Below are 14,970 nucleotides of genomic sequence, written 5' to 3'. Positions count from 1 at the left end.
CCGTCGTCCGTCCTTAAACAATGCTGGTTATCACTATTTCTTAAAAACTGCTGCAGGGATTTTGTTCAAACTTCACAGGCGGCCATCTTGGATTTTGATAGTTAAGGTTTGATATCCCTATTTCTCAAAAAGTGCTGAAGGGATCTTTTTCAAATTTAATATGTAGGTTCCCCTAGGGCCCTTGTTGTGCATATTGCATTTTTGGACCAATCGGTGAACAAGATGGCCGCCAGGCCGCCATCTTGGATTTTGATAGTTAAAGTTTGTTATGGCTATTTCTCAGATAGTGCTGAAGGGATCTGTCTCAAATTTCATATGTAGGTTCCCCTAGGGACCTAGTTTTGCTTATTGCATTTTGGGACCGATCGGTCAACAAGATGGCCGCCAGGCAGCAATCTTGGATTTTGTTATTCAAAGTTTGTTATCGCTAATTCTCAGAAAGTACTGAAGGGATCTGTCTCAAAATTCATATGTAGGTTCCCCTAGGGCCCTAGTTGTGCATATTGTGATTTGGGACCGATCGGTCAACAACATTGCTGCCAGGCAGCCATCTTGGATTTTTATATTCAAAGTTTGTTATCGCTATTTCTCAGAAAGTATTGAATATATTCAAAAAGTAGAGAAAAGATCCATCTTTTGACAGATATAGATCATTCTTTGGTGGGCGCCAAGATCCCTCTGGGATCTCTTGTTTAAATTACTTTATAGTCCTTCAACCCAGCTTGTAAAAGGCCCTAAATCAAGTCTAAGCCTTTTTACCTCTGTTACCTTGAATATACACTACGTCAAGGTCATTTATTTGAACAGACTTGGTATAATCCCTTCATCCCAGCATGCTGCAGACTAAATATCAGTACAATGTGCCTTTCAGTTATTGAGGAGAAGTTCTTTAAATGAAAAGTTTACATATACGCAAGATGATGAACAGTGCATGATGACAATAGGTCATCCTGACACTTTGGGTCAGATGACCTTATGAATATATATTTGGTACCAATTAAACCCTGTGGGACAGGCAAGATAATAATAAGAATGACATCATTACCTTCACATGTCCTGGTCAATAGTGCATTTGGCATGGGCTAGAGCGTGATAAGCAATTTCAAAGGTTGATACATTAGAAACATAATTCTTTCCTTCGTCAGCAAGGACCAATCAAAAACACAAAATATAATTCAGTCTTTTCTGTTTTATCTTGCATACATGTACAACAATTTAAGAATTACATTTGTATTCATAGTGTGTCTGTATCTGTTAGTTTAAAAAATTATTCTTAAATACAATGTATTTGCATATCTACATGGAGATAAAAGTTAGTTTTTTTATTTTATCATATTATTTGCACTCAAACTTCATTCTGACAACTAACACTTGCAACATTTACACAACATTCATGTTTTACACATACATGTATATAAATACAGAACTAGCTTGAACTTCTCTTGCACTTTTAATGTAATAATATACTATAAATGAGAATCAATTAAACTAAAGGTTTTCATTCAGTAAATCTGCAAACTAAAATATAAAAGATAATATAACATGTAAGTAACGTCAGAAACTTGATAAGATCAACCTCCCCAGAAAGGAGTTCTACCAACCACAATATTAAAGTATTTATACTGAAAAATACCCCCTCAATTTACAGGAGTGGCGACTCTCCTCTGCTTCTCCCCATATCAAAGAAATGGAAAATTTCCACCATTGTGTATTCATCAACAAGTTGAATTCAAACTTTGTCAGAAGTATTATAGATTGTTAATTCATGCCAATACCTTACAGACAATATGTATGGTTTTCAATCCTAAATGATAAATCTCAATAAATAATTCTTTAAAATAAATAACAGCTCTTTTCATTTATACTTTAATAAGCACACGTTCCAAATTGCCATTATTTCAATTACTCCATATTCATCAATTTTCAAACAGTCTGTAAGAGATTAGCCATTAAAGTACAATTACCGTATTCGACCCAATAAGCGCCATTGATAAAAATGAAAAGGTGCTAATAAGTCGAAATTATTGCAAATCTATACATTTTTATGTAATTTTGGTTCTTATTTATGCATGGGCAATTGAAATTGAGGCCTCAAAAAGGGGGAGGGGCTCTTATAGGGACATGGGCGCTTATTGGGTTGAATACGGTACTATACCTCACCCCTCCTCCATCGGTGTCTCTCCCCTTTATAAAGGTATAAAAACACTCTTACTCTAAGAGATACTATGCTGCTACACAAATACATGGATCCCATTATTCTTTATTATAAATGAATTACATAAAATTCCTTTATATTTATGGATGTCGAAGTTGGAATTTCTAAATTATTGAACATCATTGTTTTAAGTTGTTAATCTTAGAAACGAATACTGTGTTGTGACGGCAAATTAAACTTGATAACCCAAAGACAAAGCAGACAGGATTTAATCCTACAAATTTGTATTACACTGAATTTAATGTAAATGTAACAAATATAGATATTTGTGTTTTATAAAATTGGAAATCAACAACATCACATAATGACACCAATATCATTACAAAAACATGTCTACTTTAAAACCATCAGTTTATGCACAACAATAATTTAAAATTCAACAATTACACGATAAAAATAACTGAACACGATACCACTTTTAACATTTTCCCAAAAGTATACCACTTTCTTCAGCAGGAAATTTAAGTTAACAAAACTTTAAGTTAAAAGATAATAAATAGTGCAGTGAGACCAAGAAATATTCTAATATAATATATTCTCCTTCATGGATCCAAGCAGATTACAAAGTATCTCAAAAACCATACGAAGATCTAGACTTGAATGAAATAAATCATCCTCAGGAAATCATAGCAGGATGGAAAAAAGTTCTATCTACCTAAACATCATCAAACAACTGTTATCCTGACTCTGACCAACAATTGTATATTTTATCAAAAAGACTTTAAACCATTGCCCAAGTTATTTTTACTTTACCAATAAAGTAAAGAATGAAAATTTAATGTCAGTTTATATTTAGCACCACTCACTATATATGTTTCAATTCTTATTTACTTATTTGTATGAACTGTTTACGTTAGTGTCTATTTTTACCAAGATACTAAAACTATACACAGAAATTAGTACTAATTATAGAATATACTATGATCTGTAAAAAATACTTGTACAAATTCAAAAGCATTAAAAGCTGAATTGAAAACTTAAATAAAAAATTAAGCATTTCAAATTGTAATTTCATATCAGTTACTAACATTCTAGTTGTTTCACTCCTGTAAACCATGTACCTTTAATTTGATAAACAAAGTTTTTATTTAGAAATATTCCTAAAAATAAACAAAGTTTTTGTTTAGAAATATTCCTAAAAAATACATATATCCAGAAACATGTTGCACTTCATTTTAATATCCTAAACTGTAAAATCTGCCTAGTAAGAAAAGCTTTGTTTTGCTCTCAAATGTTGAATTCCTGAGGCTTATGTCATGCATGGCGACTTCCTATTTTGTGAGCCTGTTACGGTTGATTTCTGGAGACAAATTACCAACAGCTTTAGTTAACTGTATCCTCAGGATTGATCAGCCCCTAGGGAACCACTTAGGACATTGGCAGCATACTACTTTTTAACCACATTCCAATATAACAATGGATCTATGAGGTTCAGTTTCACTGCAAATTATAACCCTTCAAATTCAGAGAGTAAATCAAGTTGAGTTCCGTTATGACATAAGTTTGATTTGATGCCTAGCATATCCCGACACAAGGGCCAATCAAATATCAGCTGATCCTCCTGGGGCCAATAGATTTACTGGAGCACACATTTATTACAGCACTGTTCTGTCCACCAACCTGGATGACTCGCACTAGATAGAAGTTGACTGAGACCACCCAGCTCACCACTACTACGAGCCTCCAGATACGTCTGGGATGATACCATGTGATTGTAATTGAGCACGTAATATTGCATTTTCATTTTTCATGTCCTCACACTGTTGCCGCAAAAGTTCCAGATCAACAGATAAACGTTCAGTTTCCTTTAAACTTTCTGCCATTCGCACATTGCCATTTCTAAGTTCAGTAATATAATCACAGGCTTTCGATAAGATTCCTCCTTTGCTCTAAATAAGAAAGTATAATTCATATAAGTAAAGTTATATGTAGAGAAAAACCATATCAAAATTTTGTCTTCTCGCAATATTTTATAAAATACAAACCTTACTGGATGGCAAGTATACACAAGTTAATAGGTCTATTAAGGATCGTGTTAGTCAAAATATCATTCTTCACTATGCATACTGGTCACAGATGTATCCTTCATATAATCCTACTTGTCACCATCTACATAAATACCATGTAATGTTTAGGAACAATAGAACAAAGAGGTATCTAGATGGAACCATGTGGACCTAAGCCAGAAATCTGAAAAAAGCAGGAACAAGCTTATATCCAGATGGCCACATTTGAACCATGTGCTGTGAAATCATTTATTTTCATTGGGGTCAATTTTCGTGGATTCTAAAATTTTACAATTTCGTTGGCACTTAAATTCGTGGAGAAGACCTTACACATTACCGTTAAAATACACAGTCGACACTGTCACCTGTACTGTGTGATCGCTCAAGCGGAACTAAGCTCTACCACACACCACTGTGAGTTACAATCACAAGCTACAGTCGGTGCTCAGCCAGTGTTTTTACATACATGTATGTATCCAACAAACAATTATCTTGTCACATTGATAGAGTCATGATATACTCAATCAATTATTTGTTGGAACATGTTGATTAAGTCTATAAAATTCTGAAAACTTTCTTTGCTTGAACAATATTTTCCAAATTTGTACTTGTCATGCTTGTTCCCGAAATATATTTTATGTAGTGAAGTACTAATCATCCTACAATGTATGAACGCATAAACTTACATGACATTAGTATAGGTATATAAATTTTCGTGGGAATGTAAATTCCTTGATTTTGGTCGAAAAACGAAATCCACGAAAATTAAGCCTCAACGAAAATTAATGATTTCACAGTAGTTTTTAATCCATCCCAAAAAGGTAGATAGCTTGAGACCAATGAAAACCTATCCATGAAATCTGAAAATCATCTCCTCGCCAGTTTCTAGGACATTGTGGAAACAACTTTTAATTGTCAATAATCAAACATGCTACCAGTCAACCATGCTATTTTCTAATGTATTCTTAAATAAAATATGTACAACAAGCAAGATTAATTAAAAAAAAAATTCAGAATATTTGTAACTAAGACATTATAAGAACAATTAAAGATGCTCTTATTTTTTGTAATTCTAACTTGAAGTAAAATTTAAAGCTTTAACTTTCCAATGGTGGTAATTGTGTGAAATAAGTAACTTGTGTAATTGAAGAAAAATACTGAATCCTCTGCTCCTGTTTTTAATAGTGAAAAAAATACCATTTGTCAGCGGTGGAGCATCTTTAAAGAAAAGAAGGAATGGCAGACAAAACATGGCCAGTGAAAGGTAATTTGAATAACCCAACAGCAGAGGAAATGACCAAGACATCCCCCCTTAAATCTTAAACTTCCAGCTGCTCAAAACCATTGGTCTATGATCCTATACACATTGTGTGAAGTTTAATCAGAATCCTCCAAGGTATGAAGTTGCTCTACCAGGCTTTGATAGGAATGACGTTATCAGAAAATACAAATTTTTCTTCATAAAACAGTACCTTTTGACATTTTAAAAACAGTTTTCTAAATACATTCTACTAGTACCTCATATGAACTTGGTGGAACCATGTTAATGTGAACAAGAGGCCCACGGGCCTTAACGGTCACCTGAGTTAGAATATATAATGAAACAAATAATGAAACAAATTAAAGACATATAAACACTATATGCTTGGCCTTGAAGTTGGTCAGTGATTTATAAATTTGACCTTTTAGACTATGAAGAGTATTTGCTTCCATCAAACCTGTGAAATTACAGGTATTTTTTCAAATTTTTATCATTTTGACCCTGTTTGGTCCTGCTCCTCTGGTCCCCCAGGGGGTCATCGAGGACAGATATGAATGTTAAAATGCTATATATTAGGCTAATAATTCTGATCAAGTTTGACTAATTTCCTACGAAAGTTGGGCAAATAATGTTCACAAATATCTTTTCCAATATCAACTAAGGTAAACTTGACCCCTCCCCAGGGGTTAACGTGAGACCCCAAGGTCATACAATTCACAATTTTTATAAAACATCTTAAGACCTTTCCATCTATAATAATTTGATTCTACTTTATCCAGAATTTTAGAAGATTTTTGAAGTTTTAGCCTATTTGACCCTTTTTTTTGCCCCTCCCTCTGCTCCCAGGGGGTCGGCCAGGACCAATGTGGATATGATATTAAAATGCTATCTCAGGCTAATAATTCTAACCAAGTTTGACTCATTTCCTATGAAAATTGAGCAAAAAATGCTCATTTATGTGTTTTACCTATATAAACTATAGTAAACTTGACCCCCTCCCCAAGGGGAAACAGGAGACCCCAGGGTCATATAATTTACAATTTTTATAAACAAACTTTAAGACCTTTTCATCTATAAAGTGTATTTGATTATACCATTTCCAGAATTTTAAAAGAATATTTTTGAAGTTTTAGCCTATTTGACCTTTTTTGGCCCCGCCCCTCTGCCCCCAGGGGGTCGGCCGGGACCAATATGGATATGATATTAAAATGCTATCTCAGGCTAATAATTCTAACCAAGTTTGACTCGTTTCCAATGAAAATTGAGCAAAACATGCTCATAAATGTGTTTTCCCTATATAAACTATAGTAAACTTGACCCCCTCCCCAGGGGGAAACGTGAGACCCCAGGGTCATATAATTCACAATTTTTGTAAAGGACCTTAAGACCTTTCTATTTATGAAAAGTATTTGATTCTACCATTTCCAGAATTTCAGAAGAGGATTTTTGAAGTTTTAGCCTATTTGACCCCTTTTGACCCCGCCCCTTAGGCCCCTGGGGGTCAGTCATAGAAAATTTGTTAATAGGATTAAATGGCCATCTCATACTGATAGTTCTGAAAACATTTGACTCATTTCCTATTACAAATGACCAAATAATGCACAAAAATGTGTTTCCCCAATATAAACTATAGTAAACTTAACCCCCTCCCCAGGGGGAAAGTAGAGACCCCAGGGTCATATAATTCACAATTTTTGTAAAGGACCTTAAGACTTTTCTATCTATGAAAAGTATTTGATTCTACCACATCTGTGAGTAGAGAAGAAGATTTTTGAAATTTTACTCAATTTTACCCCTTTTGGCCCCTCCCACAGCCCCCGGGGGGGGGGTGGGGACCATATAATTCACAATTTTGATTGGCCTTATGCCTTAGAAGGTTTGTGCATAATTTCATTGAAATTGCTTCAGCAGTTTTGGAGAAGAAGACGAAAATGTAAATTGTTTACGGACATACGACGCACGACGACGGACAAAAGGCGATTAGAATAGGTCACTTGAGACTTCGTCTCAGGTGACCTAAAAATTTGAACAAATCAAATGTGATTTAAAAATGGGATACAAAATTTAACAAAAATAAAAGTAGAAAGTTACTTACATTTTCACTTACCTTGGTCTGGCCCTGTTTCACATGTTCCTGGGCACAGTCTGGTACTAGCTTTGACAAGGTTACAATCCAATTATTGATTTTATCTCGTCTTCGTCTCTCAACTACAAAAATATCAAAGTTTAAAAAAAATAAATAAAAACATTCCTTTCTGAATTCTTAAATAGGCAATTTTCTAACTTCAATGCTATTCATATCTCAAGTATTGGAACAGGCTTGTTATAATCCAAAGCATGTATAATTACACCCAATATATCATCTAAAATGTAGTCTGATATAGAGCAATGTTATGTTTTGTTCAATCAAAGGTTGCACATCAGTTTTCACATACTTGTAATATTGGCATTTAAACATAAATTCTGGCATTGCTATCTTAATGTTCTGTACTGTAAATGTTACATATCATGAAAGATTGATACATTGCTTATATATATATATAATACAATTAATACAACATTTAAAAAGTGAATTTTGTGATGAAGATAAACCCATTTGGGAGTTGAACACTGCCCAGTGACAACTCTACATAAATGTACAGAATTTTACTGATACTGATATAACTTAAATGTAGGAATAATATGTAGAGCTAAGAATTTCTGCTTAAATGTAAGAATAATATTTAGAGAATATAAGCATTTCTGAACAAGTTGCCCCCAGTCAGCAACAAACCTTCATTATGTGTAGCCCTTCTTCGGTCATCACGACCAGATCTGCCTCCATCTATTTTGGGCGTATTAAAACCTGTCCTCGGGGCAATATTTCTCTGGCCTTGGAGGACATCTTGTGGTGACATCATTACATAGAACTGACCTAAATCAAGGAAAACAAACTGATCATGCTGTAAATTGTACATAGCAAGCAATAATTTTAAATTACACCTAGTATAAGATGGGTCATTTACTGTATCTATTTTTTTTTAAAGTGAAATGGCATATATACATGATACAAGACACATTCTACAAGAAAAAAACAACAACAATTCATTCATCTTATTTTGCTTTCCATATTTAAAGACTATATTTTTGGATTATTAAAAGAATTTACTCTCAGATCAAAAACCAGTATTTTAGGTAGGCATTGAAGCAAATTCAAGATTTAAATAACTAAAAGTTTTGAGGTAAAATAGCATTTCTAAAGAAGGAAAACAGATAGCGCATATATATTTTAACTTGACTTCAGCAATTATTTCAATACCAGCGAGGTTACAAAATTACCTTGACCAAGGGCTGCATCATTTGACCATGCACCTAAAAAAAATAATCATCAGATTTGAGAAACAAAAACATTATATAAATTTCATTTCACTAATAAAATCTTTTTATGATTTAGCAAAATTATAAATCTAAAAGTCTTAATAAACTTGACCTTATTACGAATTGTTCAAGTTAGGGACTCAAGATTTGACTAATATATCTTGATCAAAAGTATGAGCAATCTCCATCTAAGTCTAATTAACAGAGCTATAAGAAAGACTACTCCGTGTTAAGATAGGCAGTCGACACTACGACAACCGTTTTAATGAAACACCAACATTAATTACTGACAGCAGATACAATAGCAAATAGCTGCTTCATAATAAACCACAGAGAATGGGCACTAGATTTAGAAGTTCACAAATTGTGCCTAAATCAAAATAGTGTTTGTTCGTCAATCTTGGTCATTTTTTTTTTTTATAACAAACATTTTATTATTTCATTTTAGGCCTTGGAGATTGAGTCCTGACAAGACTACAGTCAGAATAATAGAGCCTGAGAATTGATTTCTGACTGCTGTACTCACCAGCCCCTGTGGCCACTTGACCGATTGATGCTGTAGCCACGTCATTCTGTTGTCCAGCTGCTGTTTGGTCAGTAGTTCCTGCAGGGAAGTAGGTGTACCGTGCATCAGCCTGGTTGTCGGGGGTAGGACTACCGCCATTGCTGAATGGACTTTGTATCACAGCCTGTTTCAACATTATTTATTTTCTTCATTAGTATACCAACGATATATGTTTGTATTATAAGAACCAATCAGATTAAAATGCATCCTTAATTTCACTCCGCTTCACAGAAAATCCAATCCAATCAAAATTAGACTAGTAAATCTGCTCCACTATCATGCTCTACGATATGCTCCAATACAAGATTTAACATTTCTTTGTTCAGGGTCACCTCAGCACAACACCATTGGTTGGCCAATCAGCGTATGAAATTATCAGTGTGGTTGATTCTCATGGAAGTATAAACCGCATCTAGAAAATCCCGAGATGTTTTCATTCAAGGCCAGGGGTCATGCTGAGGTGACCCTGAATGGAGAGTTGTTACATCTTGTATTGGACTTAGAGCATCATAGTGGAGCGGAATTACAAGTCTAACTTTAATTTAATAATGGAGCATCATAGTGGAGCGGAATTACAAGTCTAACTTAAATTTAATAATGGAGCATCATAGTGGAGCGTAATTATAAATCTAACTTTAATTTGATTATGATATATAACCAAGAAATTATGAAACAGTCCTAAAACTGCTGGGTGTGAATACCTGAGAGCCTTGTGGGAAAGCGCTGGTGGTGACTACTTGAGCTGCTGCCTCTGTCCCGTCCTGTGCCACCTGTACTACGCGGTATGTTACTTGTCCTGTAATGAAAATGCTGTACATTACCTCCATTTCCTTCATGAACTAGTACCGACAATATTTTATTTGACTGTCTTATCACAGCCCAAACATGAAATTTCATACAACAATCATCATCAAATGAATTATGAATGAGTAAATCTTCGGAGATGTGCATTAATCACAATAACCTATTGACATGAAACAAAGGCAAAGACCTGATCTGGGTTCTGTGGTTGTCTCTGATGAGGACCTATTGAAATCTAATGACTCAAACAGATTACAGCAGATCTTACCTGTTTCTGTGCGGAACTGGTACTGTATATTTGGGTCCAAACTAATTGTTGCACCTTGTTGAACTGATGCCATTGCCTGACTGTCAGGAGATTCACCTGTCAAATCAATATTAACTAATTTCACTATACCAAATTTAACCTTGCCAGCATTGCACATAAGATAAAATATTTAAGTCATACTTTGTGCAAAGTCCCTCCTCCCCCAATAATTTTGGAATTTTGTCAGTGAGTTTAGAAAGTATGCAATAAAAATAATGCAAACTAACAACTTTCAAATGGCCAAAGTTCATGTAAATGAAGTCAAAAATTCAGAAAAAATACAAATACATAGTTGTTTCATATTGGATGAGTGAATTTGAAATTAAACAAATTAATCCATCACTACACGAAAAACTTACATATTTACAATCAATGGTTTCAAATAAAATGAATGATTATTTAACATTTTATGACAAGCCTAAGTATTATGTTACATAGCAAACTAAAGTGAACAGTTATTGCAATCAAAAGTCAAAATCTTACCTTGGCCACTTAGTTGGACATCATCAGAACCGTTTGAATCGTTTGTTTTATCATGGCTGAAAAGATCCAAAAGAACTTCAGTTATTCATGCTAGAAGTACCCTCATGATCATACAACTTAGCTAATCAGTATCGTACAAAATAATGCAAGAGATCCCAGAGGGATCTTGGCGCCCACCAAAGAATGATCTACGTCTGACAATGGAAAGAGGGATCTTTTCTCTGCTTTTCAAAACTTTAACTACGTCTACGTCTGACAATGGAAAGAGGGATCTTTTCTCTGCTTTTCAAAACTTTAACTACATATGAAATTTGAGAAAGATCCTTTCAGTTCTTTATGAGATATATAACAAACTTCAATTATTAAAATCTAAGATGGCTGCCTGGAGGCCATCTTGTTTTTCCGATCAGCCTCAAAATCTGTATTGCACAACTAGGGATCAAGAGGACCCTACATGTGAAGTTTGAACAAAATCCCTTTAGTTAATCTCAAGAAATAGCGATAACAAACTTCAACTGCCAAAATCCAAGATGGCTGGCTGGCGCCCATCTTTTTTATCGATCAGCCTCAAAATCTGTATAGCACAAGAAGGGACTAAAGGGACTCTACATGTGAAGTTTGAATCAAATCCCATCAGGAGTTCTCAAGAAATAGCCAATAACCAAGTTCATCTGCCAAAATCCATGATAGCTGCCTGGTGGCCATTTTGTTTTTTCGATCATTTTCAAAATCTGTATAGCACGACAAGGGACCAAGGGAACCATCCATGTGAAGTTTGAACAAAATCCTTTCGATTGTTTTTCAAGAAATAGCGATAACAAACTTCAACTGCAAAAATCCAAGATGGCGGCCATCTTGTTTTTCCGATCAGCAACAAAATCTGTATGGCACAACTATGGACCAAGGGGACCCTCCATGTGAAGTTTGAACAAAATCCCTGCATTAGTTTTTAAGAAATGGTGATAACAAGCATTACAGACAGACGACAGACACAGGGTGATTTGAATAGCCCAACCATCTGATGATGGTGGGCTAAAAATCCCAGATATAGGTTTAACTTTTAAGCAAGGTTATTATAATATAAATTAATATTACATACATTACACTCAATGAAGTTATAAGAATAAATACCAAAGTTTATTCATTGCTGTACAGCATCAATATGTCATAATAGTCATATATTAATGTTCAAGGCCACACCAATTTGTAAAATAGTTCTTCAGGAATTTGAAATTAAAAATTGGAGCGAGAGGGTGGATTTTTATTTTTTTATTTTCATGTCTCATTTTAGAAGAAATCGGAGCGAGCGGGTTGTTAAATGCTATATTTTAATATATGTAGGATTTAACATGTCAGAATTCATTATATTTGAGTGATATTTGTTTGGTTTATGTTCTTGAAATGTTTTGCTAGCTTTTATTAGCAAATAAAGGTAGTTGATAAACTTCTTGTCGATTTTGTATGATCAAATCATAAAAAATTTACATTGTCAGTATTACCAGTTTTAATATAGTATCTCAATAGTATGAATTTGGAAAAATATTTAGGATGGGGTGGTAATTTATGTTTTATTGCAAAACACCATTAAATAAATCTCATGCAAGTCATTGGAAATTGAAGTGTTTCAGTTGGAAAAAAAATAACCAATTTAGTCTCAATGCATGGACTCAAAATGATTCTGATATTTTCTCCAACATATGATTCAATAATAATTGATGTTTCTCATATAAGTTTCGTTTTACTGAAACAATATCACAACAATTTTATGAAAAAACACCCTTTACTGGATTACAATTTTGATATTATATTTTAATAAAAAATAACACAAACATTGAATTTTATAAAACACTTCAAAAAAAAAAATGTTTTAATGTATCTCCAGAAAGCTTCGAAGGAAGTGAAATTGTTTTTTCATGCGTTCATCACAATATCAAACGTTGATTTTCTACAAAATTCTAGGCCTAAAATAGAGTCATGATGCTTTTTCCCAATCACGTAAATTTCACTTAATTAACTCATCACAATCATTTAACGCCATATGATGAGAAGCTATATCGATACTAGAACAAATATACGTACCCGGCCTACTTAACCTTTCGGCCGGGTACGAATTGGTCCATATGTGTCGTAGTGGAGCGCTGCCTCTGAAAATCACTCTGGCAGTTTTCTGTACTTCTTTGTAGGTTTCCTATTATTTTATGCATATACATGCATTTATATATTATTTTTGTCCAAAAAAAAACATACCTGGTAACTACCATTCTTAATATCTACGGTACCGCTCACACGACATCATATTCACAATTTCTGGACTTGCCGTAAAAATCCCTTTCAGAAAGACCTTCATATGTATTACATAAAAAAATAACGCCTCGGTGGGAATTTGATAATCTATGTGGTTCAGTTTTATTGCCTAGTAAGTAAGCGATATCGAACAAGTAAGAGATAAAATGCAAATAAACGTTTTATAATGGTTTTCATAATCATTACTTTGCTCCATTAGCAGTAATAGGCACCAATTGTAGCTCTAAAGACGACACCATTTTCTGTCTAAAAGTCTTTTGAGCTACAATATTGCAGCTATTTCGATACAACCTTTATCTGGTGGTTTTGAAAAATGTATGCTTGCATTGCATGTTAATCATGTTTCCAAAATATGACCGTCATTGCGTCAATCACTATCAACGGCGGCAACTCTAGTAAAACCAATCTTCACAACATTCTGTTGTCGTGCAAGGGATGTCCTGTTTGTGATTTAACATTCACAACTGAGATTTTCATCTTTCCTCTTGCTTTACTTCAGCTATAAAGTTACAGTTGTAGAAAGCGGCAAATGAAAGAATGTTTACATCCTGCGCCATTGTTGTTTTTCTTTCGTTTTTCCGATCAATTCAAGCGTTTGTGAGACCAAAATGCGAGAAAATAATATGAAAAAACAGAATTCGTTCATCAAAATCCAGAACTCAGAAAACAGGAGCAGGATTGTTTTTCTTTTATATATTTTTCTGAAATTTTAGGTGCAGTAATTCCCGACAAACTATTTTTCAAATTGTTGCGGCCAAAACAGTGTTTTCTTTATGTAAGATATATACAGTATGCATATTGTACCAACAATTTTAGACCCAATTAATGTTTTCAAACAGTTTGTCATTGTGTGTGTGTGTAACACTTTTCTTGTATATAAAGTCATTGAATTTTAAAGTGATCTTACTTTTCTATATTGACACCTTTAAGGTTTTTTTTAAGCATTAATCATTAAGTCAGGGACAATATCAAAGGCGATTTCTTTATTTTTCAAATAAAAGTTCAAGGTAGCCTTAGCCTAACAAAAATGAAAAAAAATCCCTACTAGAATGTCCAATAGTACGTCAATTCATCCAATACTGAAACAGAGACAAATGGTTGACCTAAATAACTCAATCAACCAGGAACAAGAAATATGTAAACTTTCTGTAGGACTTGTGGATATGCATAGTCATATGACTTTTTACACCAGCATACAAATCACATGACCACTAAAAATTAAGCGATGCTGATTTTGACAGGTCGCAGACAGTTCCTATCCTACCTAAGTATGTTATATCCACTGGGCGAATAACGCCAAATCAACAATTTTAGGCCGTGTCAACTCAGTAACAGTACTGTTTTCAATTACATATCACTTCTTTTTTCAAGTAATTTCTCACCAACCTTGCTTCCAAGGCCTCGTCTAGCATATCCATGTGGCTTTTTGATGGGTGTTTGAATTTGCCAGGAAATAATGCAAGCTTGATCACGGGGCCAAACAACAGGTCATGTGAGATGGGAAAATGAACATGTGACAAAGATGGCTGATCTTGCTGCAAAACGTCTCAGCGCAGTGATACAATGTCGCAGCGTTATTCATGTTTAAGGATTTCCCAAAAAGGTATTATCATGAAACAAATATGCAAAAAACATACACTATTTTATACTATAATCAAATCGTTTACACTG

General features: G+C 34.1%; 1 protein-coding gene across 2 annotated transcripts; it reads right to left on the bottom strand.

The window, feature by feature from the left end:
- Positions 1 to 1,174: 1,174 nt before the first annotated feature.
- On the bottom strand, positions 1,175 to 14,863 carry LOC138317529 (upstream stimulatory factor 2-like). 2 transcript variants are annotated; one of them, XM_069259269.1, is made up of 9 exons: positions 14,686 to 14,863; positions 10,996 to 11,051; positions 10,474 to 10,569; positions 10,106 to 10,200; positions 9,366 to 9,528; positions 8,801 to 8,833; positions 8,256 to 8,396; positions 7,590 to 7,690; positions 1,175 to 4,104 (listed from the first exon to the last, which is right to left on the bottom strand). In XM_069259269.1, exons 1-9 carry the CDS (start codon positions 14,715 to 14,717, stop codon positions 3,889 to 3,891), a joined length of 933 nt encoding a protein of 310 aa, XP_069115370.1. In that variant the 5' UTR covers positions 14,718 to 14,863; the 3' UTR covers positions 1,175 to 3,888. The 2 variants fall into 2 exon arrangements, with proteins under 2 accessions (XP_069115370.1, XP_069115369.1); XM_069259268.1 differs by having other exon boundaries at positions 7,578 to 7,690; positions 14,686 to 14,862.
- Positions 14,864 to 14,970: the final 107 nt, after the last annotated feature.

The sequence above is a fragment of the Argopecten irradians genome, chromosome 3 (genome assembly GCF_041381155.1).
Source record: "Argopecten irradians isolate NY chromosome 3, Ai_NY, whole genome shotgun sequence".
NCBI lineage: Eukaryota > Metazoa > Mollusca > Bivalvia > Pectinida > Pectinidae > Argopecten > Argopecten irradians.
The sequence above is the reverse complement of the archived record's forward strand: the minus strand, read 5'-3'. Positions and strand labels throughout refer to the sequence as shown.